The following is a 24,018-nucleotide window of genomic DNA, read 5'->3' on the forward strand; positions in this document are numbered from 1 at the left end:
GGCAGGTCTGAGAAAGGAAAAATAGAAGGCGTTCCAGGGAAAAGAAATAGCAGGAACGAAGACCCGAAGATGTCAAATCAGTACGTGCTCAGTTAGTAAGTAGGCTGGTCTGGCTGGGGCACAGGACGGACACACACACACACACACACACACACACACGGATTATGGAACAATAGGAGCTGAAAGACAGTTTGCTAAATCTGTACTGAATCCAGTAGGCCATGGGGAATTATTAAAGGTTTTGAACATGTGAGCGACAAAATCAGAGCTGTACTTTAGGAAGAGTAAGAGAGCAACTGTGTACATAGGAAAAATGAAAAGAAAAGGAGACTTGAAGATTGTCACAGCGATCCTCCCCTCGCACCTTATTAAGGATCCTGTGAGCTCCTTCTTGGAACATTGAGAGGTATGAAGTGGAAAGTGTAGTGAGTTGGAAAATCAGAGCTAGCTCATGGGGGTCAAGTCTGTACTGTCTGTCTCACCATGGGAAGTCATTTACCGTGTCTCAATTTCCCTATATGTGAATCTATTCAGTATTCTTTTTGGAGTTAGGAGCCATCGGATTTAGCAACTGATTAGATGCTGGGAGCAGAGCAAAAACAAACAAAAAATTGTTTCCGGTGCTTAGATTAACAGGCAGCTACCATTTTTAAAAAACTTTTCATGTGAGGGGTGCCTGGGTGGCTTAGTCGGTTAAGCGTCCGACTTTCGCCTAGGTCATGATCTCGCGGTTCGTGGGCTCGAGCCCCGCGTCGGGCTCTGTGCTGACTGCCAGCTCAGAGCCTGGAGCCTGTTTCAGTCTGTGACTCCCTCTCTCTCTGACCCTCCCCTGCTCACGCTGTCTCTCTCTCTCCTAGAAATAAATAAAACATTTAAAAAAAACAAAAACAAAAAACTTTTCATGTGCTTGTCAGCGTGCTTGGTGCTTTACATAAACTGCTTCATTTATTCTTCATGAGAATACTGTGAGATATATATTATTATTGGACAGATGAGAGAATAGAGAGCTTTAAGACTTAAGTAACTTACCCATGGTAAGCCAGCTGACACAATGACAGAGCCAAAGTAGATGCCTAGGTCTGTCTGAGAGGAAGGCCCTTCTCCTTCCAATGTATCGTGCTGTTTCTTATGAGATGAATGATCCTAGCATTCGCTCGTGTGTTCCCACTGAATCTCTGTGTCTTTTGGTGTATAAGAAACAAAGTGTGAACATAAATATAATCTACTAATTTGCTCATCATTAATTCCTTCACTCATTCAATTCACATTTATAGAGCATCCTTCATACTTTGTGCCTGGTACTACACTTGGCATGGGGAATGCAAAGATGAATAAGACCCAGCTATGCCTTGAAGTGCTCACTGGCTGGTAAAAGACAAGCATGTGTAAACAAGGAACGGGTATACAATGACAGAAGAGAACTTTTACACAAAAAAACAATAGACACATAAAGGTACATGAAGCCTAAGATTGTAATTTTGTATCTGTGCTCTTAATTCTTGACCTAGATCGTTTAAAAACTATATGTGGTTTTGAAAATATCTGAGTATTTACACACATACCCTTCAAAAAGTAAAGGTGAGGGGCACCTGGGTAGCTTAGTTGAGCGTCCGACTTTCGCTTAGGTCATGATCTCGCGGTTCGTGGGTTCGAGCCCCGTGTCAGGCTCTGTGCTGACTGCCAGCTCAGAGCCTGGAGCCTGTTTCAGTCTGTGACTCCCTCTCTCTCTGACCCTCCCCAGCTCATGCTGTCTCTCTCTCTCTCTCTCTCCTAGAAATAAATAAAAAACATTAAAAAAAAATTAAAAAAAAAAAAAGTAAAGGTGAATGTTCACAACAGAACGGAAAATTGGCCATGAACTACATATGATTCTGTTTTGTGTGACTACTGCGAAGATTAATTAGGTTATTAGTTTATTTAAGAAAGTATTCTGCCTTGGTTAGTGCCATCTATTGTAATGGGTAAATAAAATCTATTTTAATGGTCGTAAGCCTTGATTGTTGTGGATGTAAGCCAGTGTCATTAGAAGCTGAAACATATGAAAATAAATGTATACTGCCCAGAGTCCTACTTTGATCTGGAAATAAAGGTTTATTCCATTGTCTGTCAGAAATAGTGGATGGAAGCATATTGTGTGGTTGAGTTGGCTATCCATCATTTCACTGAGGCCAGAGGTGTGATGTGGACCCAAAGACTAGACTTCAGCATGTAAGTTCTCAGTACCTGATGCTACATGGGCCACACCTCTTTGTTTAATGGGAGTAGGTTTTCCTAGGAATAAAACACACATTCCAAGGCATATTCTCTTTCTCACTTTCTCTGGGGATGAAAACTGTGCTTCTGTGGAACAGTTTACAATGGATAGGAGGTTGACCTGTGTTAACAAATCAAGAAATGGACCCCTATGTATGTCATTCTCTTGTGAAATAGAAGTAATTGAGATTCAATGTCTCTAACAAATCTCAGGTTAGACAGAAAAAAAAACCCCACATTAGGTTGATTTATAAAATATTTAGGTAAATTTAACATATAGTTGGAATGATAACTATCAACGTAATTCCTGTTGTTTATCCTAAAAATTCTAAACAGTTGCTGCTTTTAATTTGATGCCTGCAGCTTAGAAAGGAGTTAGATCACATTTTGGCCCATAAACTCGATATATCTAATCTTTAATGATAGAGTGATAGATACCACTTGTGTTTTTTTCTCAGTCTGAGTTTAGTAAACAGTAACAAACTTTTAATATAGTCTCATAAATAACAAAACAACCAATTAAACGGATGATAAAGCTAAATAATCACAACTTAAACTCTCTAAGCTCAAATGCAACTGCACAGTATCTCACAACTCAAAAATACAAATTCCAAACTGCCCTCTCTGGTTGATGGGATCATTGAAGATATGCTCAATGAATCCTGTTGAAGATTGAAAAGAAATCTTCCTGGGGGGGAAGGGTGTCACAAAAAAACTTTTATTTTTTTTTTATTTTTTTTTAATATTTTTATTTATTTCTAGGAGAGAGAGAGAGAGAGACAGCGTGAACAGGGGAGGGTCAGAGAGAGAGGGAGACACAGACTCTGAAATAGGCTCCAGGCTCTGAGCTGGCAGTCAGCACAGAGCCCGACGCGGGGCTCGAACCCACCAACCTCGAACCCACCAACCGCGAGATCATGACCTAAGCGAAAGTCGGACGCTTAACCGACTAAGCCACCCAGGCGCCCCAACAAAAAAACTTTTAGATAGAAGCTTTCTTTCTTTCTGTCCGTCAGTCTGTTTTCTTTTTGAGGGGAGGGAAGAAACAAACACTGGAGGAAAAGACTATGAAGGAAGGAGGCTTTTAAGTGAGACTCTTAAAATAAAAGTACCAATAGTTTTCGTTCTTCTATGCTACCGAAAGCAACAAACACGAACACCGGCAAGCAATGAGAACTTTTATTCAGGTTGGCTTAAACAGTAAACCAAATTAGAGATCAAGGAAGATTCTGAGATTACAATGGTTTGACTGTACAGGACTCTCAAGTGGTAAAAAGGGTGTCAAGTAGGCACTGCACTTACTGGGTTGTCTCTGCATCCTGCCTAACCAAGAGTAAGAACTGCGGGCCAAGGAGGACTTGCATTGTGTGGTTGCTATAACCATGCATACGGAAGTGGAAGGCTCCTTCTTAATTTCTTCTTCTCAGTATATATGTTTTTAAATTTTATTTATTTCTTTTTATTTCAGAGAGAGAAAGCGAGAGCGCGTGAGCTGGGGAGAGAGACAGAGAGGAGCAGGGGGAGATGGAGGGAGCGACTCCTAAGCAGGATCCTATGACCCTGGGATCGTGAGCTGAGCGGAAATCTAGAGTCTGATGCTCAACCGACTGAGCCACCCAGGTGCCTCTAATTGAAAAGAAATAGTATAAATGAGCATAGATGTAATGACCTCACATATTTATAGTTTCTCATAGCACAGTTTTATTTTGTGAAATAAATGAAAATAAATTCCCACAGAATTCCTACCTACCTGCTCATCATCCCAAGGAATAAAAAGTCATTATAGGCCCTTTCTATCACTAAAAACTGTTAGAATGAATCTCTCTTCGTCATCTTTGGATCAACACCATAATGTAATGTGGTTGAAGTGATTGTTTTAGTCATCACTCGGAGAAATATCAGAGCCCTTTCTTTTCTTACAAGGAATTCAATGTAATGTTTCGTCTTAAGACACATTTGTACCAGTCAGAAATGAGCTAACAAGTATGATCAAAGAGCTTATCTGCTCAAATATTTCTATTACTTTGTAGAATTACTATTACTGAGATTCCCAATCCTTCTACAGGCTGTGTCATACGTTATGTGTGCATGTGTGCTACATAACAAAGACATGCCCCTTGTAAATAACCCCCTTGCATTAACGGACTTTATTTTTTATCTGAATTTGGCCGAGAGTTCTGGAGAAACAAACTTAACATAAAATAAACTGTACTTAACACACCTTAATTATAGCGCCGTATTTTAAATTTGTGTTTGTGTCCCTGCTCCTCTTACCTCCCTGTTACTTCTTATGGGAGGATTTTCCAGTTGGTGGAATTTTCATAACCATGTCCAGCCCCACACTCTCTGGAAGTCACAGAAGAGCGGCTCTGTATCAGGTAATATCAAGCAAAATCCCTGAATGACATGGGTCCTCTACTTACTATCACCCTGATAAAAGACTTCAGTAATCTCTGGCTTGGATTTAAATAGGCAATTCTTTTAAAAAAAATTTTTTTTTAATGTTTTTATTTATTTTTGAGAGAGACAGAGAGCGAGCAGGGAAGGGACACAGAGAGAGGGAGACACAGAATCCGAACCAGGCTCCAGGCTCTGAGCCGTCAGCACAGAGTCTGAGGCGGGGCTCAAACCCACGGACTAAGTCATGACCTTAGTGAGCCGAAGTAGGACACTTAACCGACTGAGCCACCCAGGTGCCCCTTCAATAGGCAGTTCTTTATTTTTATTTTTTTTATTTTTGAGAGAGAGATAGAGACAGCATGAGCAGGGGAGGATCAGAGAGAGAGATAGAGGCACAGAATCTGAAACAGGCTCCAGGCTCTGAGCTAGCTGTCAGCACAGAGCCCGATGCAGGGCTCGAACCCACGAACCGTGAGATCATGACCTGAGCCGAAGTCGGACGCTCAACCAACTGAGCCACCCAGGCGCCCCAATAGGCAGTTCTAAGTAAGCCTTCTTCCTTATGTCTTTGGGAAACAAGGCAGCATTTCTTTCTTCCCCCTCTGTTGAAACGGCCCATTACTACACAGGTCAAAAGCTTCTTTAAAAAAAAAAAAGTTTTTCAAAATGTTTATTTTTGAGAGAAAGACAGAGGGAGAGTGGGAGAGGGGCAGAGAGAGAGAGAAAGAGAGAGAGAGAGAAGGAGACACAGAATTCAAGCAGGCTCCTGGCTCTGAGCTGTCAGCACAGAGTGGATGCGGGGCTTGAACTCTTGAGCTGTGAGATCATGACCTGAGCTGAAGTTGGATGCTTAACCGACTGAGCCACCTAGGTCCCCCTGAGAGCTTCTAATAAGACATTCTAAACTAGAAGGAAGAAGATATCTAAATAACGACCGTGAGATGATAATGACATTCCCCATTATGTTCCCCAAACCATCATGTTTCTAAGTCTGCTCCAGTAAGAAAATGAAACCAGTCGCAAAGAGAAAGGGTGAAGAGGAGCTACACACAGAGAAAAAGATTAAAAATTTGGAATGCCAAACTACTGGGGTACAACCCTAACAAGGCATGTGTGTTGAAGAGAACACATGAAAGGTAGTCAGGGCAGTATTAACATCGCCTAAGTATGTTAGCCTGGTCATTAGTTTAATTTTCACATCCTTCAAAGCAGGAGGCTGCCCCCCAATTTCCACCTCCTGTGGCTTTCGGCTATTGGTTTCAGCATTTTAACAGATACGCACTTGCCTCCTACCAGGGCACTCAGTGTCTGGTTTAAATAGGCTTATCTCTCTCCTTAGCCTGTCCTGGAATTATGCCTGAGCTCAGTCTTGGTAGCTTTTTTGGATGAGGTATCTCATTGGAAAGTGTCGTAAGCTTAGCCACTCCAATACCTCTTTTCAAAATTTAGTTTGACCTTCCCACTATCTCCAGCAAAGTTAAACAGTCAAACTTAGTGTATGGTTCCTTTGAGCCTGCGTTGTAAACAGTGGCACTGAGGTGCTGCCAGATCTAAGTTTCTTAGCTCCTGGAGCTAAAATGAGAAATACAGGGTCTGTCGCCACCCCCGCCCCAGTTAATCCAAAACGCGCGTCTCCAAAAGCATCCCTCTCCCTTTCAACCGGTCGGTAGGTGAGTTGGAGAAGCCCTCTCCAACTTCTCGAGTCCTGGTTAAGGTTGCTAAGGTCAGGAAGCCCCTCGCTTTCGAGGCATCCACGACAAACTCAGAGAAACAAATCAGAAGCCAGGGGGCCAACGAGGAGACGTCGGGCAGGCGGCCTCTGGCTCTTTCTGGCCAACATCACTGCGCCTCTGCCAGACCCTCCGGCCCTCGCGTTCTACTCGGGAGAGGTGTCATTACATAATCCCTGCTCCACAGAGTCACTGGGGCTCGGGCTGTCCCACGTCCCCCTCCTCCCCCCTCCAGGGGAGGTCGGATGACTGCAGACCCTGCGGGCGTCGCGCGTCCCCTGGATGTGCGCTGCCTGCCGACCCGACTCGCCCGGCGCTGCGACCCCGACTCAGGCTCCCTCCCCTCTCCCATGTCCACTCGCACGCTGCGAAACCCGTCTTCGGGTCCCCCTCACACCCGCTGTCCCGGCCCCTCTCGGGGGTCCCTCCATCAGACCTGCTGTCCGAAGACCTCTCGGGAGCCCCCCCCCCCAGACTATCTGTACGGGTCCCTCTCGGGGGTCCCATCAGACCTGCTGCCCCAAGCCCTCTTGGGGACCCCCCGACTTTCTGTACGGCCCCTCTCGGGGGTCCCTCCATCAGACCTGCTGACCCAAGCCCTCTCGGGGACTTCCCCCCACCCCAGACCCTCTGTCCAGGCGTCTCTCGAGGGTCCCTCCATCAGACCCGCTCCCGGCCCTTCTCGGGGGTCCCTCCATCAGACCTGCTGTACCAAGCCCTCTCGGGGCCCCCCCAGACCCTCTGCCCCGGGTCTTCTCGGGATCCCTCCCATCAGACCTGCTGTCCCACGCCCTCTCGGGATCCCTCCCATCAGACCTGCTGTCCCACGCCCTCTCGGGCCCCCCCCCCCGGCCCCCCGCAGGCCCCTCCATCCGACTCACTGTCCCAAGCCCTCTCGGGGGACCCTCCCATCAGACCCTCTGACCCGACTCTTCTCGGAGTCCCCTCCCTTCACACCTGCTGTCCCAAGCTCTCTCAGGGTCCCCTTCCCCCAGACCTGCTGTCTCCAGCCCCTCTTCAGATCTGCTGTCCCAGACCCTCTCGGGGTCCCCTTTCTTCACACTCGCTGCCCAAGCGCATTCGGGGACCCTCCCTCCACTGGACCCGCTGTCCCAAGCCGTCTCGAAGTCCCTCCTGAGACCCGCTATCCCGGCCCCTCTCGGGAATCCCCTCCCCAGACCTGCTGTCCCAAGCCCTGTCAGGGTCTCCACTGAGACCCGCACTGCCCGCTCCTCTCGGAGTCCCGTCTCCCCAGTCCCGACAAACCGGCTCCCAAACTCTCCGCACTCGAGTCTTCCCCGACCTCACTCCGTCCAGGGTCCCTGCACCTCGGCTCACTCTGTCACCGTCCCGCGCCCCGGTGCTCTCACCTCAGACCTGCTGTCACCACTCCCGGGCCCGGCGTCGCCACCGCCGCTTCCTCTCGCACACTTGTTCCCGAGTCGCTCTTCTGCCGCTTGTCCCCCGGAGGATCCCCGGGTCGGGCCGCTGAGTGCCGGGTGGCCGCGCGGAGTCCCCGCCCGCGGTCTCGGTGTCGGGTCCCAGTCTCACGCAGGACCCCGCCGCCGTCGCCGCCGGCCGCCACACGGACCCTCCCGCGGCCGCCGCTGCTGCTGTCCGAGGTGCGGCTCCTGCCAGGGGTGGCCAATCGCACCCGACTGCGCAGAGCGCGCTCCGCCCCACGGTCTCATTCCGCCCGCCCCCTGCCCCCGACCACGCCCCCAGCTTGGCTCCGATAGGCTCTCTACTGACCTCTCCTGACCGCGGGGCACAGGCCTGGGGCCGGATATAGGTACTTGATTGGAGGTGCCTGGGTAGCAGAGCGGTCGATGGCGCCTGAGGATTGGCGGAGTTGACGGTGGGCGGGGCGGAGCAGGGCGGGGTTTCCTGAGACGCGGAAGACCTCGCAACTTCAGTTACCCTGCTGGCCCGCCTGGGGTGCGGTCAACCTTGTTTGTGCTGCGCTGGGGTCAAAGTTCATGGCACTCCTTTGCGCCTTTGCTTTTCTTGGGAGACTCCCAGAGGCCAAGGACCCCTGGGATTCCCAGGGACCTCCAGCGGAGAGTCTTTGAGGAGGTCCTCATTCTTCCATTATTGCTCAGCTTCCTAAGAAATTCTGCCATTGATTAATATTCATTCACCCAGGATTTGTACATAGTCCCTGGATTTAAATTGTTTCATTTCTTTGGCAAGGGAGTTGCCCTTAGTTTGACAGACGTCAGTTTAAAACTGTTGGGGAAAAAAAAATCTTTATACTGGGTGTATACTGTGAGCAATCAAGCATTCAATACTGATGGGGCCCGTTTGGGGAGGTATGAGAACAAAACTTTAGAAGTAACGTTTGTGGGTTTTGATCATCATTTTGACAGTGGGAACAGGAACTGCGCGGTAGGCTTCAGCAAGCTTAGTCAACATATTCGTTTTCAGAGCCACATATTTTATTTTTTTTTAAATGTTTTATTTATTTTTAGGAGAGAGAGAGAGAGAGACAGCGTGAGCAGGGGAGGGTCAGAGAGAGAGGGAGTCACAGACTGAAACAGGCTCCAGGCTCTGAACTGGCAGTCAGCACAGAGCCCGACGCGGGGCTCGAACCCACAAACCGTGAGATCATGACCCAAGCGAAAGTCGGACGCTTAACCGACTAAGCCACCCAGGCGCCCCAAGAGCCACATATTTTAATGATTCCGAGTGAACTAATGGCCAAAGTGCAACCTGTTGGTAATCACAGACTCCCCTCACCTGCCAGGGGTAAAAGTGCATGGTGCTACTCAGAACCATTCTTTACATTTTTTGAAGCTGGATGTGTTGATTAAATCGATAAGGTTAACTGAAAACTGCTACCTTAACTCATAAACCCCAAAGTGTATGGACTTTGACAATTCATCATTTTATGACGAAATTGTTTCATTTCAGGAACAATTTGATCCTATGTGTTGTCAGATGGATACAGGACTTTGCTCTCAGGAAACTCTCCAACATTAACTCTTTTTTGGCTTTAACTCCTGCTGACAAAATTTGTGTTATAAACACTGTAGAGATTTCCCCTAGTGTTTTATTAAAAAAAAAATTTTTTAATGTTTACTTATTTTTGAGCCAGAGAGACAGAGTGTGAATGGGGGAGGGGCAGGGAGAGAAGGAGACACAGAATCTGAAACAGGCCTCAGGCTCTGAACTATCAGCATAGAACCTGAAGGAGGGCTCAAACCCACCAACCATGAGATCATGACCTGAGCAGAAGTCCTGAAGTCCGATGCTTAACCGACTGAGCCATCCAGGCACCCCTCGCCTAGTGTTTTAAAATCATACTCCATTCTTGGGGTGCCTGGGTGGCTCAGTCGGTTGGGTGGCTGACTTCCGACCAGGTCATGATCTCGCAGCTCGTGGGTTTGAGCCCCGCGTTGGGCTCTGTGCTGACAGCCAGCTCAGAGCCTGGAGCCTGTTTCCGATTCTTTGTCTCCCTCTCTCTCTGACCCTCCCCTGCTCACTCTCTCTCTCTCTCTCTCTCTCAGAAATAAGTAAAATATTAAAAAAAATCATACTCCATTCCAATTACAATGTTTCCCTTTAAATTGGGATGCTGGGATATGCAGCAAGGGCCCATGGAAAGGAGGCTCCAAGACTTCATTTAAAATTAATTCTGAGGTAGGTGCCTCCGGAGCAGTGTGACTGAGTGGCATTTTGGAAAAGGATGCAGAGAGATTTCTAGGTGGTTCTGAGGGGACTTGATTTTTATAGGCCTAGAGAAATTGTCCAAAATTACTAAACAACTTACAAAGGTTAGGTAAGACTAAAGTCATGAGAGAATTTTGACCAGGTCCTCCTTTTAAAAGAGTGTTTATTAGTTAAGAGCTCATCCTAACCAATTCTGCAGTTGGCAAAATGGATTGAAAAAATAGAGTAAGTTTTCATTATCAGTGTTCAGTTGTGTCTATTCATATAAAAAAAGAAATGCAGGACCATTAACAGATGTTATTTGCAATCAAGAAGTTAGAAAACATAAGCAAGATAAAGATTCTAGTGTCTTGAAACCAATTAGCAATGAAGTCAAATCTTTTATTTTTTGGATTCATATCAGTGAACTCTAATTTCTAAAATGTTGGTGCTTTTCTGGTCTGATTATTGCTACTGATGAAAACTTAAGTTGCTCAATATAGTTGATTACAGATAATTTAAATGTGGTCTAAAATCAGAATAGAATATGACTTCACCCTTTGGACAAGAGATATTTCTGAAAACCTAGTTAAATATAGATGGTGGATATATAGTGAGTCCTGAGAATGACTTGTATTTAAAAAAAAAATTTTTAATGTTTATTTTTGAGAGAGAGTACGAGCTTGGGAGAGGCAGAGAGAGAGGAAGATACAGAATCCAAAGCAGGCTCCAGGCTCTGAGCCGTCAGCATGGAGCCAGATGTGGGGCTGAAATTTGCGTGCCGTGAGGCCATGACCTGAGCTGAAGTCAGCTACCCAACTGACTGAGCCACCCAGGCACCCCAGAATGATTATTTAGAAGGAGCTTCAGAAGATTTCTGAATTCATGGAGAGACACTGCAACATTCCATTTTAGAAATTCTTGAATTTTCTTAGGAGGAAAAATCTCCTACAACAGAGCTAAGATTTTCATTACGGTAGAAAATAAGAAGTGTCGAAATAAATAGGATAAGTACATTTTTTCACTTTGAGGAGACTCTTTTGGGTCCCGTTCAGAGATGAATTTGGTCACGAAGGAGCTGAGAATTAGGATATTGCGTTCCACCCTAGCTTTTGCATCTGCGTTCAACCTTACTACTTGTAAATTACTTTTCTATGGAGACTTGGGTGTAACAATAAGAGGCAGGGTTACTTTATACAAATAAACATCTCTGGGCCATCTTCCTTAACCATTTTCTTGCTACCCACAACTAGACAAAGGACATCCTAAATTTGTTTTTAAGCAAAGCTTCTAACACAGTATCTCCTCCTCAGAAGGAATCAAATTAATTCAAGCAGGTATTCAGCTGTCTTTGTTTTCTAAGTTTCCACACAGCATGTTCTTTACCTTAGCCTAATTAACTTCCTGCAGGCAAATATTCCACTTGTTCAGTTGAGAGTTGGTTAGCAAGTTATTGGATGGGGAACAGAACCTTTTAAAAAATTAATATTCTAAGAAATATGAGGCAGCAGTAACAGACAGTGTTTGGGTGTGATCACGTAAACAAGGCAGCCTGAATGCTGCCACTTTTTAGGCAAATGTTCTTTTCTTATCTGTAAAATCGGGAGAATACCTGATTGAGCCTACCTACACACACAGAAAAGACTCGCACGGACTGGGAAAACACCATTTTACTGACCCCAAGATGGGGTATCAGCATCCTTGTCTTTTAGGTCTCTTCAATAAAGCTCCAGTTAGGAGAGAAGCTAGGCTCTGGGGGGATAATCACGAAAATTCTAGATGTCAACGTTTCCAGACCTATAAATGGGATGGTTCACATCGTTAACCCGTTTCAATTAAAGAGACCACCTCCACCTGCCGAGCTCTCCCTTCTACCTCAGCTCGCAAAGGATCCTCGCTTTCGATCTGGCTCCTTGCGCCGCCTGGCGGCTACTTCTGGAAACAGAAGCGCCTTCGAGCTTCGGGGTCCTGGCTGCGGCCAGGCCTGTCCAAGGATTTGCCTAATTTCAGAGAACCTGTCTCCGCCCCTCCCCGCTACCGAGTGAGGATTTTAGGACGGCGATGAAAGGGCTGAGGTTAAGGCGAAGGGGGCAGCCAGTCCACCTCCTCGAGGATGACGGAGTCAGGCGGTTCTCGGGCAGCTCGCGACCCGGAAGTCACCGCCGGCGCGAGGTCCCCGTTGCCGAGCGCGGGCGCGCGGGGCGGAGCTTGGCGGAGACGGGGAAGGGGTCGCCGCGGCTGCCGCGGCTCCGGCTCTTCGAGGTGGCTGCTCCCCCGGGGGCTGGTAGGCAGGCGTCGAGTCGGCAGGGCGCGCGGCCGCGGTCCCCGGGTGAGCCGCTCGGCCGCGGCCAGGGGCGACATGAGTGCCGCGGGGCTGCTGGCTCCGGCCCCGGCCCCGGCCGGAGCGCCGCCGGCCCCGGAGTACTACCCCGAGGAGGACGAAGAGCTGGAGAGCGCCGAGGACGACGAGCGCAGCTGCCGGGGCCGGGAGTCGGACGAAGGTGCGCCGTCCGCTGGCCCTGCAGCCCGCGGCGGGGGCGGGTGGGGTGCCCCGGAGAGGGGCGGGGCGGCCTCCGGGGCTGGGGGAGGTGAAGAGGCCGCCGGGAGGAAGTTCCCCCCGCCTGCCCTGGGGCCGTGGCCGCCGTGGGGACGTCGTCCCCTGACAGGTACGGGACGGGAGGGCTTGGGGAGCTGCAGTCAGAGTTGGCGGTCCCTTTAAGACGGCTCCTCGTCCCCAGCCGTCCGTGGCGAACCTCACCTCGGGTCTTTACCGGTGGGAAGGAGAGAGAGAAAGCCTTCCGTTGGGTACGTTGAGCTCCCCTTCGCTTTTTCGTTCCCGAGGAGATCAGAGCAAAGCCCCGTGGGGCTTCCAGCTCCCGAAGTTGTCCCCCGCGACCCTCCACCCTCGGGGAGATGCTCAGCCAGCCCTACGGTGGGTCGCGCAGTGCAGGTTGAGAGTTCAGGTTGCTCCAAAGAACGGGACCTGGAATCCGCCGGATCGAGGTCTCCGTTTGGCTCCCCGAACCCAGCCATGTTAGCCTTAGCCAACTTACTGAAGCTTTCCAGCCTCAGTTTCTCTAGCCGTAATGGGGCTTTCCAGTGTCGGGGTATTAAATGAAATCTGTGCACAAAGTGCTTGGCATGGTAGTAGATGTTCTCGTCACCGCGGACGCAGGCACAGGTGAAGATGGCGATTTGATTAATGGTGCCCAGGTGTTGTGTTTTCATTTCCACGGTCTTTGCGTTACGACGACGACTTAGAGGCTTTTCAAACGGGACTTTACACTTCGGTGAGCGTCAGAAATAGCGTTTTGGAGGGAATTGAGAAAGGCGAAAAAAAGGACAAGGGCGGAAAAAGAGACCACCGTGTGGGTGGAATATTCTGGCGCAAAATAGGGCGGTGGCAAAAGGTTGAACTAGTTGTCTGGAAGGTGTTTATTCATCTCACTTTGCCACGTGCCTAGTACAGTGGCCGGCATAGGACAGGGATTCTGGAAAGGCCTCTTGACCGAAAGAGTAGAATGCTTTGTGGAGAACCGGATCAGCAGCAGCCTTTAAAATGGCAGACACGTGCAGATAATAAACTTGAAGCGACTAATTGCCTTTGGTTAAACTACATTTGAACGCGCGCCTTAACGAGGGATTTTGAATGTGAATCACTTGTAACTGCTCCGAAGACCCACAAGGGGGAGCGGTGAAGCCAAAATTGATTTTTTCCCCCTTTAAGTAGAGCTGTTGAAATTATGTAGACTGTTCGCTCTTCTAAGAACAATGTTTAAAATGTTCTGGGGCAGTTTCTGTTTATCTTGCCTCCTTTCTTTTCCCTTTAGCTGTGACTTTGAAAATATTTCAGTTGTTGGAGTTGAGTTTATTGGTTTGTGTTCTCTTTTGTGTAGACGTGATGTAAAATCTGTTACAGGTTCAAACCGAGCGTCGAGCAGAAGAGCGCGTTCCTGTTAGGCTTCTTGCACAGGCATGCATTCATTTTGTTGAAGGTTAAGTGTAACTGTGTCCGGTGATGCCAACTTTGTGAACTGTTGACTTTAACAGACTTTCCTTCCTTGATTTTACTTAGACACTGAAGATGCTAGTGAAACTGACCTGGCGAAGCACGATGAAGAAGACTACGTAGAAATGAAGGAACAGTGAGTATGAGTCTTCTGCTGCTTGTGTGGAATACAGGATTCACCAAGAAATCTTTATAGTGACGTCATGTGTATGGTTTTGACCATGGAGCTTCCAAAGACCCTGTGTATGTGCACAATTTCCCCCTTTAAATTTGTCCTATTTCGTCAGTCCTCCTATTAAGAGTCTTTTGCGGGTTGGCTAGGAACAACCTTGAGGGAAATGGGCCATGTAGCAGGAGAGAATGGTTTTCAGTGTCTTCATTTTTTTTTTTGTTCAAAGAAATTTTTTTTAAAGTTTGTTCTTGAGAGAGAGGGCGGGGGAGGGGCAGAGAGAGGGAGACACAGAATCTGAAGCAGGCTCCAGGCTCCTAGCTGTCAGCACAGAGCCCAGTGCGGGGCTTGAACCCACGAACATTATGACCTGAGCTGAAGTTGGATGCTTAGCCGTCTGAGCCACCCAGGTGCCCCCCGCCCTTTTTTTTTTTTTTTTAAATGGGAAAACCATAACTCCGGGTCAAGGGTGTGTCCTACCTATTTGGTTCTCAGGGGACTCCACCGAGAGCTGAAGGTGTGCTGGGGCCCTGGATTGCACGGCTCCTGACTCGCTCCAGTGTTCTTTCCACTTGTCCCGTCTCCACCCTCAGGCCTCTGAATGTGCCCAGAGAAACTGAGACCACTCATTTTAATGCAAACACAGATGGAAGACTGCATAAAATATACTCCATAAGTGTTTGTTGAATGTATTTTGAGGATCTTGATTTGACTTCAGATTCTTTATCTTTAAACCAGATGATCCACATTCGGTTTTTTTATAGATCCCATTTGCACATGGTTCGTGACCATCCTCTGGATTCTGTTATCCTTTTCAAGCTTTGGAGCCCAAAGGGGTAACTCAGCTAAATTCCACCCACCCATGCTGAATAAAGAAGGATTACTTTTTTTTTTTTTAATGTTTGTTTATTTTGAGAAAGAGACCACGTGTGCTGTGCCTGCTTTTTATTTTTATTCTCATCAGGCTTTTTACTGATTTATCTTGAACTATTTTCACCTTGAACCATATCAGTTTAGTGTACCTTTTCTTTTCCCAAATCTACATTTATCTTGCTTGTATTTGCAGTCTGTTAATATTCCCTTTCAAAGATGGACTCAGAATTCAAAGGCATTTGAATTTACTGCGCTCTGTGGTGGAAAATTTAATACACTGGGCTCCAAATACTTATTGTGTGCAGTTTACACATTTGTTTCTTATAGTCCTATTTAAGTATTCCTTTGAGACCCTAGTTTAATTAGTGTGCCTCTTAATATTGGTTACAGGGGCTGCCTGGGTGGCTTAGTTGGTTCAGCGTCCGACTTCAGCTCAGGTCATGATCTTATGGTTCACGAGTTCAAGCCCCACATCTGGCTGGCTGTTTTCAGCACAGAGCCTGTTTCAGATGCTTTATCACCCTCTCTCTCTGCCCCTCTGTTAATCGCTCATGCTCTCTCTCAAAAATAAACATTTGAAATCTATTGGATACAGAAACATTTTTGAATAAAACTGAATGCCTTGTATGATTCAAGGTGAGCATTGAGAGTACATCAGAATTCTCCTTGATCTTTTGATCAGATCTCCTATGGAATCCCCGGATTCTCTTTCACCCTTCCCTCAGCCTATACAAATAGTGGGGTTGTATTTACCCTTTATGTGAGCAATCAAAAAGTTAGTGTGCTTGTTCTCTGTTGGTTGCAAGTCTTGTTTTGTCACTGTCAAAGTGGTGGGTGTTTTTCAGATAGAAACAAAAATACTGTTGAAATAGGATTTACTTGTGGAATCCACCATTCAAACAGACTTGCCAGAGGGAATAATTGCCTTTAATCCATGTGATGTGAAGGAGAAGAAATAACACGAGGTGTGTGCTCTGTGTTCTTACCCGGCTGGGGCTGTGGACAAATCCTGTGTTTTAACTGTTATTAAATTCTTGTTATTTCTCTGATCAGGAAAGGGTAGTACTTTTAAAAGTAAAACGAAGGTTTATTAACTTGGTGCTATGCCGACTATGTTATCTACGTAGAAAAGGCATAATCTTCTTTGGAACTTATAACGTAATTGTATGGTTGGTAGAAGGGCCATGTTTAGGCCTTTGCTGCATTTGTATATTTATACTTCCATATCCATAAGAAAATGGCATCACACTTTCAATTTCTAACTTCTCACCTGTTTGTTGCTTATTAAATTTTGTGTGTCTTCATATTTGTGGGTTTCAGACTGATTCTCTAAAGGTGGGATAGAGAACACAGGAGACTGCAACACTGAGTTAGGATTCAGAAACACAGAATCCTTGTCCCTTTCTGATCCCGTTAGCTGCTGGTACCTTTTAAACTGGCTGGCAGACTCCAGTTTTCTGTTTCTTTCTCCCCCCCCCCCCCCCCCCCCCCGAGAGAGAGAGAGAGAGAGAGAGAGAGAGAGAGAGAGACATAGCATGAGTAGGGGAGGGTCAGAGAGAGAGGGAGACACAGAATCTGAAGCAGGCTCCAGGCTCTGAGCTGTCAGCACAGAGGCACAGAGCCCAATGTGGGGCTCGAACCCACGGACTGGGAGATCACGACCTGAGCCGAAGTCGGACGCTTAACCGACTGAGCCACCCAGGTGCCCCAGTTTTCTTTGTTTCTTAAAGGACATTAATAACATTCTCATAGGAACCCAGGTAATTCCTACGTGTAGATTATTTTGGAATCGAGTATTGAATGTTTTTTGTCTTCCAGGGTGACTTTTTCTTTCTTTAAACAGGATGTACCAGGATAAACTGGCTTCTCTCAAGAGACAGCTGCAACAACTTCAGGAAGGTTGGTGTGTGGTTTAACCCTTCATTTCTAAGTGTGCTTAGTATTGGAAACTTTGGAAATTTTTCGCTCCGCTGTGGGAGTGATTTAAAATTTGGTCTGGCTGATTTTAGCTGTCAGTTTTGCTAACTTCTGTCAGTAAAGTAATTTTCACTTTTTCAAAATCTCAGACCCTTTGGAAGAGCATGAGCTAAAAAACATTGTGTGCCTAAAGCTAGACATTTTTAGGAGACGTTGTTACCAAAGAATACACGAAATGATGCATTTCTTTCTAAACGAATTGCTGGTGAATGGCGGGCCATCCTTGTTGTGTTTTCTCGTGTTTGCTGGGTGAATTAGAAGTGGTTGTATCTTGTTTAGTGCTGTTTCCTGCTGAAGACAGTCCAGCATCAGGTAAGAGCATAGGCTCTCAGGTGCCATCGTGGGCTTGAAGCCCAGCTTCACTGCCTTCTGGAAATGAGACTGTGGGCACACCACTTTCTCTTTCTTTTTTTTTTTAAATTTCTAGGAGAGAGAGAGACAGCGTGAGCAGGGGAGGGTCAGAGAGAGAGGGAGTCACAGACTGAAACAGGCTCCAGGCTCTGAGCTGGCAGTCAGCACAGAGCCCGACGTGGGGCTCAAACCCACGAACCGCGAGATCATGACCCAAGCGAAAGTCGGACGCTTAGCCGACTAAGCCACCCAGGCGCCCCAACTTTCTCTTGTTTAAAACTGTTTTCCAGTCTTCACAAGGCAGAAGGTGGAAGTAGATGAGATTACCCGCGAGGGAGGACTAGCACTGTGGGGAGCAGGGTGGGACGAGATAAACTCTCCAGCACGTCTGTAGGCATACCTGGCATGACTGAGCGAGAGATTTTGAAAATGGTGCCATTAACGCACCCTGCTAGTACGTCACGATCGGGAAATGCTTTGCAAGATAAGAGTGACCGAGTAATTGGCTGCTTTGGGGAAAAGCAATGACAGGAGGAGACATTTGGTGAAAAACTATCCCCGAGCTATCCAGAATTGTTAATGGCCACGTGTGGCTATTTAAATTTAAGTAACTGAAATTAATAATTCCGTTGCTCAGTTGCTCTAGCTACATTCCAAGTGCTCAGTAGCCACATATGACTAGTGGCAGCCATACTGGACACTGCAACATGGGACGTCCCCACCATTGTGCAAAAGGTTCTCCTGGACGGTCTCTGCTGAAAGTTCTAGGCCTTACTGAGGAAGAATGAGCCTTTTTCAGGAGAGGGAGGCCCATTGACTCTTAACTGTGGCAGCAGGTGATCAGAATCATTTGAAGCCCGCACCTTTCCACTTCCTCTCACTTGCTAGAGAGTCAAACACTAGGTGGGATGATTTCTGTTGTTGGCCTTGGTTGAGAACCAGAGTCCAGTTAGCTCTATTTGTGCCTTTCCTTGGTTTGTGTTTTACTTTGATGTTATTAAAACTGTCACTGCTGATACCGTAGGATAATTTTAGGAACTGAAATGTAAAGCAGATCTTCAAAGTAACGTTTTATTTTGTAAATCTCAAAATCAGGTACATTGCAGGAATATCAGAAGAGGATGAAAAAACTCGATCAGCAGTACAAAGAGAGGATCCGAAATGCAGGTGAGACTGTCTTGGAAGTAAGTCAGCTTCAGGCATTCCTCCTCTGGCTGATTATCAACGTAACGTGGTTGTGAGAGCTGCTGTCCAGCACGCCCCTCTGAGAACGGGGGTGGGGTGGGGGACTCCAGAGCTACAGGTGAGGAGAGCTGGTTCCACTTTTTCCAGTGGCCAATCCAGTTTATTCGCTGTGGCTCCTCGGGTCAGTTGTGCTCCCTGGCGCCCCCAGGTGGCTTCTTGTCGTAAGTTATGCTCGCTGGGGCCCCAGGTTAGGCGGTCTTGCCCTCTCTGTCTCCCATCTGTACAGCTGGCCGAAAGGACCATCAGAGCAGCTGACACAGGAAAGAATTGTAGCTTGTTTCACTCATTTCTAGTTTGCTTCTTTTGGCGTTCTCTGCTCTGGTGTTTTCTCCTTGAGTGTTAGAAGCATTTAGGGGAAGGGTGTGCCTTGTGTTGTTACAGTACACAGTGTGTTCATTCAGTAAGAATTTGTGGAGCACCTGCTACATCCAAGCTCAGAGCACAGTGAATTAGTGGAACACCATGTCCTTGACTTTAGGAAATTTCATTGACAGAAGACATCCAAACGTGAATAAGTTAAGGAACATTCTGAGTCAATAAAGAATCATGCAAAAAGTAAGATGTGATGATTGTTCATTGCATGTAAACACAAATTCCTGGTCTCACGGGAAATGTTTTGTAAGCATTTGATTTTGAATGCCCACCTGGTGCCTGTTCTCATCCGGGGGGGGGGGGCTCACACTGCGTCTGCAGATGCCGTCTGGGTGCCACTCCCCAGGCCACTGTCCGTTGCTTTCTTTTCTGTTGTTTTTCTTACTGTTCCCTCTCTCCAGGGAGTAGCTGTCCTGTGTACACCAGCAGGCAGAGGGGAGGGGTGTGGGAGACACTGGGAAAATGGAAGTATAGCCATTAGCCTTCTGCGCGCCCATGTCCCGCCTGCCGCTGAGGTTACTCCCACTGCACTCTGAGTCCCTGAGGCATCTCCTTGGGACATCTTTGGGATCCTCAGCCCTCTTCCCAGTGTTCCCCATTTGCAGGGGTGAGGCCCTAGGGCTAGGTCTTCGTCCCTGCACTTTAGGTCTTGAGCCTGTAAGCAGATATTTTGCTCCTAGAGCCCCAGTTTCTCCATCTATCTATGGGGGGAATGTGAATACCTCAGGAAATTGGTTTAAGATACAAGTAAGGAAAGTAATGGATTGAGCCATTTTTCTGAAGCTAGAACTGCAGCGTAAGCATTGAGCTATTTTCCTTAATTCCACTTCCAACCCTGTCCTGTGTGCCCTTTCAGAAACATTCTCTCCCCTGCCCCCAGATCCACCTGCGGAAGAGCTCCCACGTCAGTCCCAGCTGGAGCCTTAAAGAGCACATTCTGTGCAGAGATAATCCTGCAGCAGCCAGCTCCGAACCGAGAGCCGGTGCAGGTGTGCTCTCTGAGATGGCACGTACCCGCCGTGTCAGGTGGTTCATGCATCTAAAGCAGTTGTGGGGCCGGCACGTTGGGCTGGGTGTGCTTGGGCTCCGTGCTCAGCGATCCCAGGACCAAAGTGGTCAGGACCTCTGGAGGGGTTAGAAAATAATGAGTGGCTTGTCCCTTTCCTCATTAATTTTTTTAATTTTAAATACTTTAAGTAGGCTCCACACATGGCGTGGGGCTGGAACTCACAGCCTTGAGATTGAGTCGTGTGCTCCACTGACTGAGCCAGCCAGGCATCCCTCTTCATTTAAACTTCCTATTCAATATGTATTGAGGTCTGAGTTCGTAATCTGGAGCCCTGAAACTCAGAATTCTAGATTACGTGTGGATGTGCGCAGATGCTTTTTTATGGGCACGCGGGTCTATAGCGTTTGTCATGTTCACGAAGGCGGCCATGATCAGATGTGAATAGCACCCCTGGAATTGTTGGTTCACTCACAGTCTTTGTGACCTGGGCAGCAGCCCAGAAAAGATCACCCAGAAAAGATTAGATGCCGTGGACCTGTTTTGTTCAAAGGGCTGGCTCTCTAGAGGGCCTTCTAACCTAGCCGTGGGGGGAGCTGCTGGGTAAACCGTTGCTAATGGCCCAGCACGTAGTAGGTGATAAGTAGGCTATCGAATCCTCTTGGGTGGGGACTTGTAGGTGTGTGTGTCGGGGGGGAGGGATGGGGGGTGGAGGGGGTGGTAAGTGAAGGTTCCTCAGCAAAGGCTGAGGGGAGCCGCCTCGTGTGGGGGGCTGCATTTGATCCGGAGCTTGGAAGTACGTCAGAGAAACCCGCAGGGCATTGCTCTGGAGGCACAGCCACACACATGGGCATGGTGGCCTGTGAAGGGAGCCCAGAAGGGCTCAGAACCTCTGCCTCTGAGTTCTCGGGGATGTCCTTCCTTGCCGCCCAGAGCCCTTCTCACTTTAGAAACCTCAGTGTTGATTCTGTTTCTGGAGAAGCAGCCTTGTTCCTTCCTGCGCCGCCCTGCCCTGTAGGACTGTGGGAGGGAATGTACGCAGTGAAAGGAGAGATGACTTTCAGTTTTATTTTGCAGGGTAGTTTGGTTCCCGCTGCTTGATTTTGCCCTTGGGCAGAACTGCCATAAGGGATTCTGTTCAGGGCCAGATTTTAACTAGATGCGAGAGCTTCTGCATCCTTCCCCTTCATGTAGATCAACACTTTACTGATGGAAACAGTTGCTCTGTGTAACGGTGCTTTCAGAAAGCAATTACTGCTTCTAAATGAATCCTACCATCACTGTTTGCAAGGGTGACATAGCCTAGCGAATCTAACTGCACGTTTTCTCTCTTTCAGAACTCTTCCTCCAGCTGGAAGTAAGTCCCTTGGATCATCTGGGTTTGCAGGCCCTCCCTGAGACTGGAGTCTTGGTCTCCAAATCTGGAGAACCTTTCCTTCTGTCACCAAATGGCTAGTTGAAAAGCCCCCAACTGCAAGCCTTCATCACGGCTGAGTTTGGCCAGAGGACATTTTGGGTCTCCATTTAGAAATTCCTGTCTGTTGGTTTATAGATTGGGCAGCTTCTGCTTATCACAGGGAATGAGGGGGTGCTCTCACCCCACTGCTTTCTTGTTGACTTTCATCTCCCGTTAAAGCCATCTGGGAGTGTGTCTAAGTTTCAACGGTCTAATAATTTGTTACATAGCTCCTTATGCAACCCAGTTTCTGAAGCGGCTCAGGGGTTCAGATTTACAGTAGAAATGCTCTAGGTCAGTAGGAAAGGCGGACTTAACATTTTTCCTTTCCTTCAGCAGACATCTGAGGGTTGGTTCTTTGTGGAGCACAGGGCTGTGGGACAGAGCTGAGAGCCTGAATCTTGGATGATGATCTGTTCCTGGGTTGTATGTGTGGGGGAAGTTCTGGCTTTGTGAGAGCTGCACGCGAGTGTGAGGTCGTGGTTTAACAGAGCCGCGTTATCAGAAACCATTTCACTACTGAAGTCAGTGGAGCACATGTAGTTACAGCCTGCAGGATTACGTGATCCACAGCCGTAGCCCACCATAAGCTCCCTTGTTCTTCACCTAATATAATGGTGAGACCTAAAAAGTGAACACTTTTAAATTTAGTATTATTCAGTGTTTGAGTGCTTGAGAGTTCAGGTACCTAAAGAATGATCTGATAACCTAGTAGATTTTATCTTGGTATAAACATCAACAAATCTAGTAACTCTTGTCATTTTCACTCCGTGTGTTTATTTTATCCAGAACGTATTTTTTTCCTGAGATATTATGGCTTTAAAAGAATTTATTATCTGTGAGAATCTTTAAGTTTTACTTGAAGCTACAAGCCATGTGATATAAAATGTAAAAGAGAGGAAATAGCTGAGTAGCAAGTGAAGTATTATGCTCGTAGTCTGGTCAGAGTTGTATAGTTCAATTTTATCCACTCGTTGGAGAACTTACAGACGCCCGCTACTGCCCGTGCGTGTGGGTGCAGCTAAGGCCGTGTTTCCCAGGGAGGTGTCTTCTAGGCTCCCTCGTGCAGAACTGGGCTTAGAGCTGGAGCCTGAGCCTCGGTTTCTCTTTGCATAGACTGAACAGGTGGAAAGAAACTACATTAAAGAAAAGAAGGCTGCAGTGAAAGAATTCGAAGACAAGAAGGTGGAGCTGAAAGAGAACTTGATTGCTGAGTTGGAAGAGAAGAAGAAAATGATTGAAAATGAAAAGCTGACGATGGAGCTGACTGGAGGTACGAAGGCGCCACAGGGCAGGGTCTGGGGGTGGGGGGTCACAGTCCCTCTTCTGTCTCACCGCAGCTACTCCTCTAGGCAGCGAGCCGAAAGGGGGTGGGCTTTGGCATGATGGCTCAGACTTCCAGCTCTGTCTCATACTGGCTTTGTGACTTTGGTGGGGACACCGAATGTCCCTGAGCCTCTTTCCCATCTGTAAACTGGGGCTGATCAGACCTTGTCTCACGGGATTGTGGTTAGAGATGTGAGTGCCTAGCACAGTGCCCTGTGTGTCTCAGGCATTCAGCAAATGTCAGCCCTTTAGTAGTAGTGTATGCTTTATTTAATTTAATTCCTGGGTCAGCCACATGTCTTCTTTATATTCATGAATTACTTACCCAGCTCCCTCTGATGGTGGGAATCTCTCTTTCTTTCAGTTCACCTTAATTACAGGAAAGTCAGTGTCTTCTTCTGACCTACATATGAGAACAGAGGGGTTTGGCTGTATCATCTGTGCTCTTAGATCCCTTCCCCAGGTGTTACTGTGAACATTTCAGAAAGAGTTGGTACAAAGTTGGCAGGAGTAGCCAAAGTGAACTAGTTTCCTGTGAAGGTAGTGAAGTTATGTGAGACCCTGAGCCAATCCCGCCCTTGCCTTCTAGGCTTCAGTAATCCGCATACGGGAACTCAGCAGGCTGTGGGTCTGTGGAAGGGAGAAGCAGCATGGGCTGACTATCGCCATGTGTAGACTGAGGAAGCCTCAGATACAGGGCGGGAATTGGCTTGAACTAGATATTTTGGAACTTGGAAAAATTTCTGTCAGCAAATATTGCAAGACAAGTCAGTGGTGAGTTCGTCACCTGGATGGGTGAGGGGCATGCCTTCTGCACACCCCAGATTCCACTCTTCTCATGTACAGAAGGTTTGGGGGCTCTGGCGTGTCTGACTTTAGTAGGGGGTCTATCAGAAGTCTGTTGTTTTCATGTTAAATTCTGGGGGTGGAGTTTAGAAGTAACAGTTAAGTAGTATTTCTCCTTCTGTATTTCTGGTGCTGTGGCCCTTCAGTAGATATAAACTTCTGGCCCCAACCCCTATGGTACACCCATGAGAATATGGTGTGTCTGAAGTGAGCGTCTGAATCTTCAGAAATCTCTCCCCTGGTACACTTCCCTCATTGAAAGACTTGGCAGAAGGAGTTCTGTCTTTGAAGGCCTCTGAAAGCAGCTCAGAAATGTGTTTTTGGTAAGAATGCATGCTAAAATGGCATCTTCAG

The 24,018-nt window shown here is 47.4% G+C and overlaps 2 protein-coding genes across 2 annotated transcripts in view; one reads left to right on the plus strand and one right to left on the minus strand.

The window, feature by feature from the left end:
* The window catches only part of TAOK3 (TAO kinase 3), a 183,252-nt gene extending 175,243 nt beyond the window's left edge, over positions 1-8,009 (minus strand). Inside the window, exon 1 of the mRNA XM_039226949.1 lies at positions 7,754-8,009. The gene's annotated coding sequence lies outside the window, so the exon portion shown is untranslated. The remainder of the gene's footprint in view (positions 1-7,753) is intronic.
* A 4,242-nt stretch (positions 8,010-12,251) lies between these two features.
* SUDS3 (SDS3 homolog, SIN3A corepressor complex component) overlaps positions 12,252-24,018 on the plus strand; it is a 33,368-nt gene continuing 21,601 nt past the window's right edge. The window contains exons 1-6 of the mRNA XM_039236192.1: positions 12,252-12,535; positions 14,110-14,179; positions 16,929-16,984; positions 18,509-18,580; positions 21,374-21,393; positions 22,609-22,765. Coding sequence (XP_039092123.1) covers positions 12,394-12,535; positions 14,110-14,179; positions 16,929-16,984; positions 18,509-18,580; positions 21,374-21,393; positions 22,609-22,765 — 517 coding nt within the window. The 5' untranslated portion in view covers positions 12,252-12,393. The remainder of the gene's footprint in view (positions 12,536-14,109; positions 14,180-16,928; positions 16,985-18,508; positions 18,581-21,373; positions 21,394-22,608; positions 22,766-24,018) is intronic.

This window comes from Hyaena hyaena, unplaced genomic scaffold, assembly GCF_003009895.1.
Source record: "Hyaena hyaena isolate Hyena2069 unplaced genomic scaffold, ASM300989v1 scaffold_0, whole genome shotgun sequence".
Taxonomy (NCBI): Eukaryota; Metazoa; Chordata; class Mammalia; order Carnivora; family Hyaenidae; genus Hyaena; species Hyaena hyaena.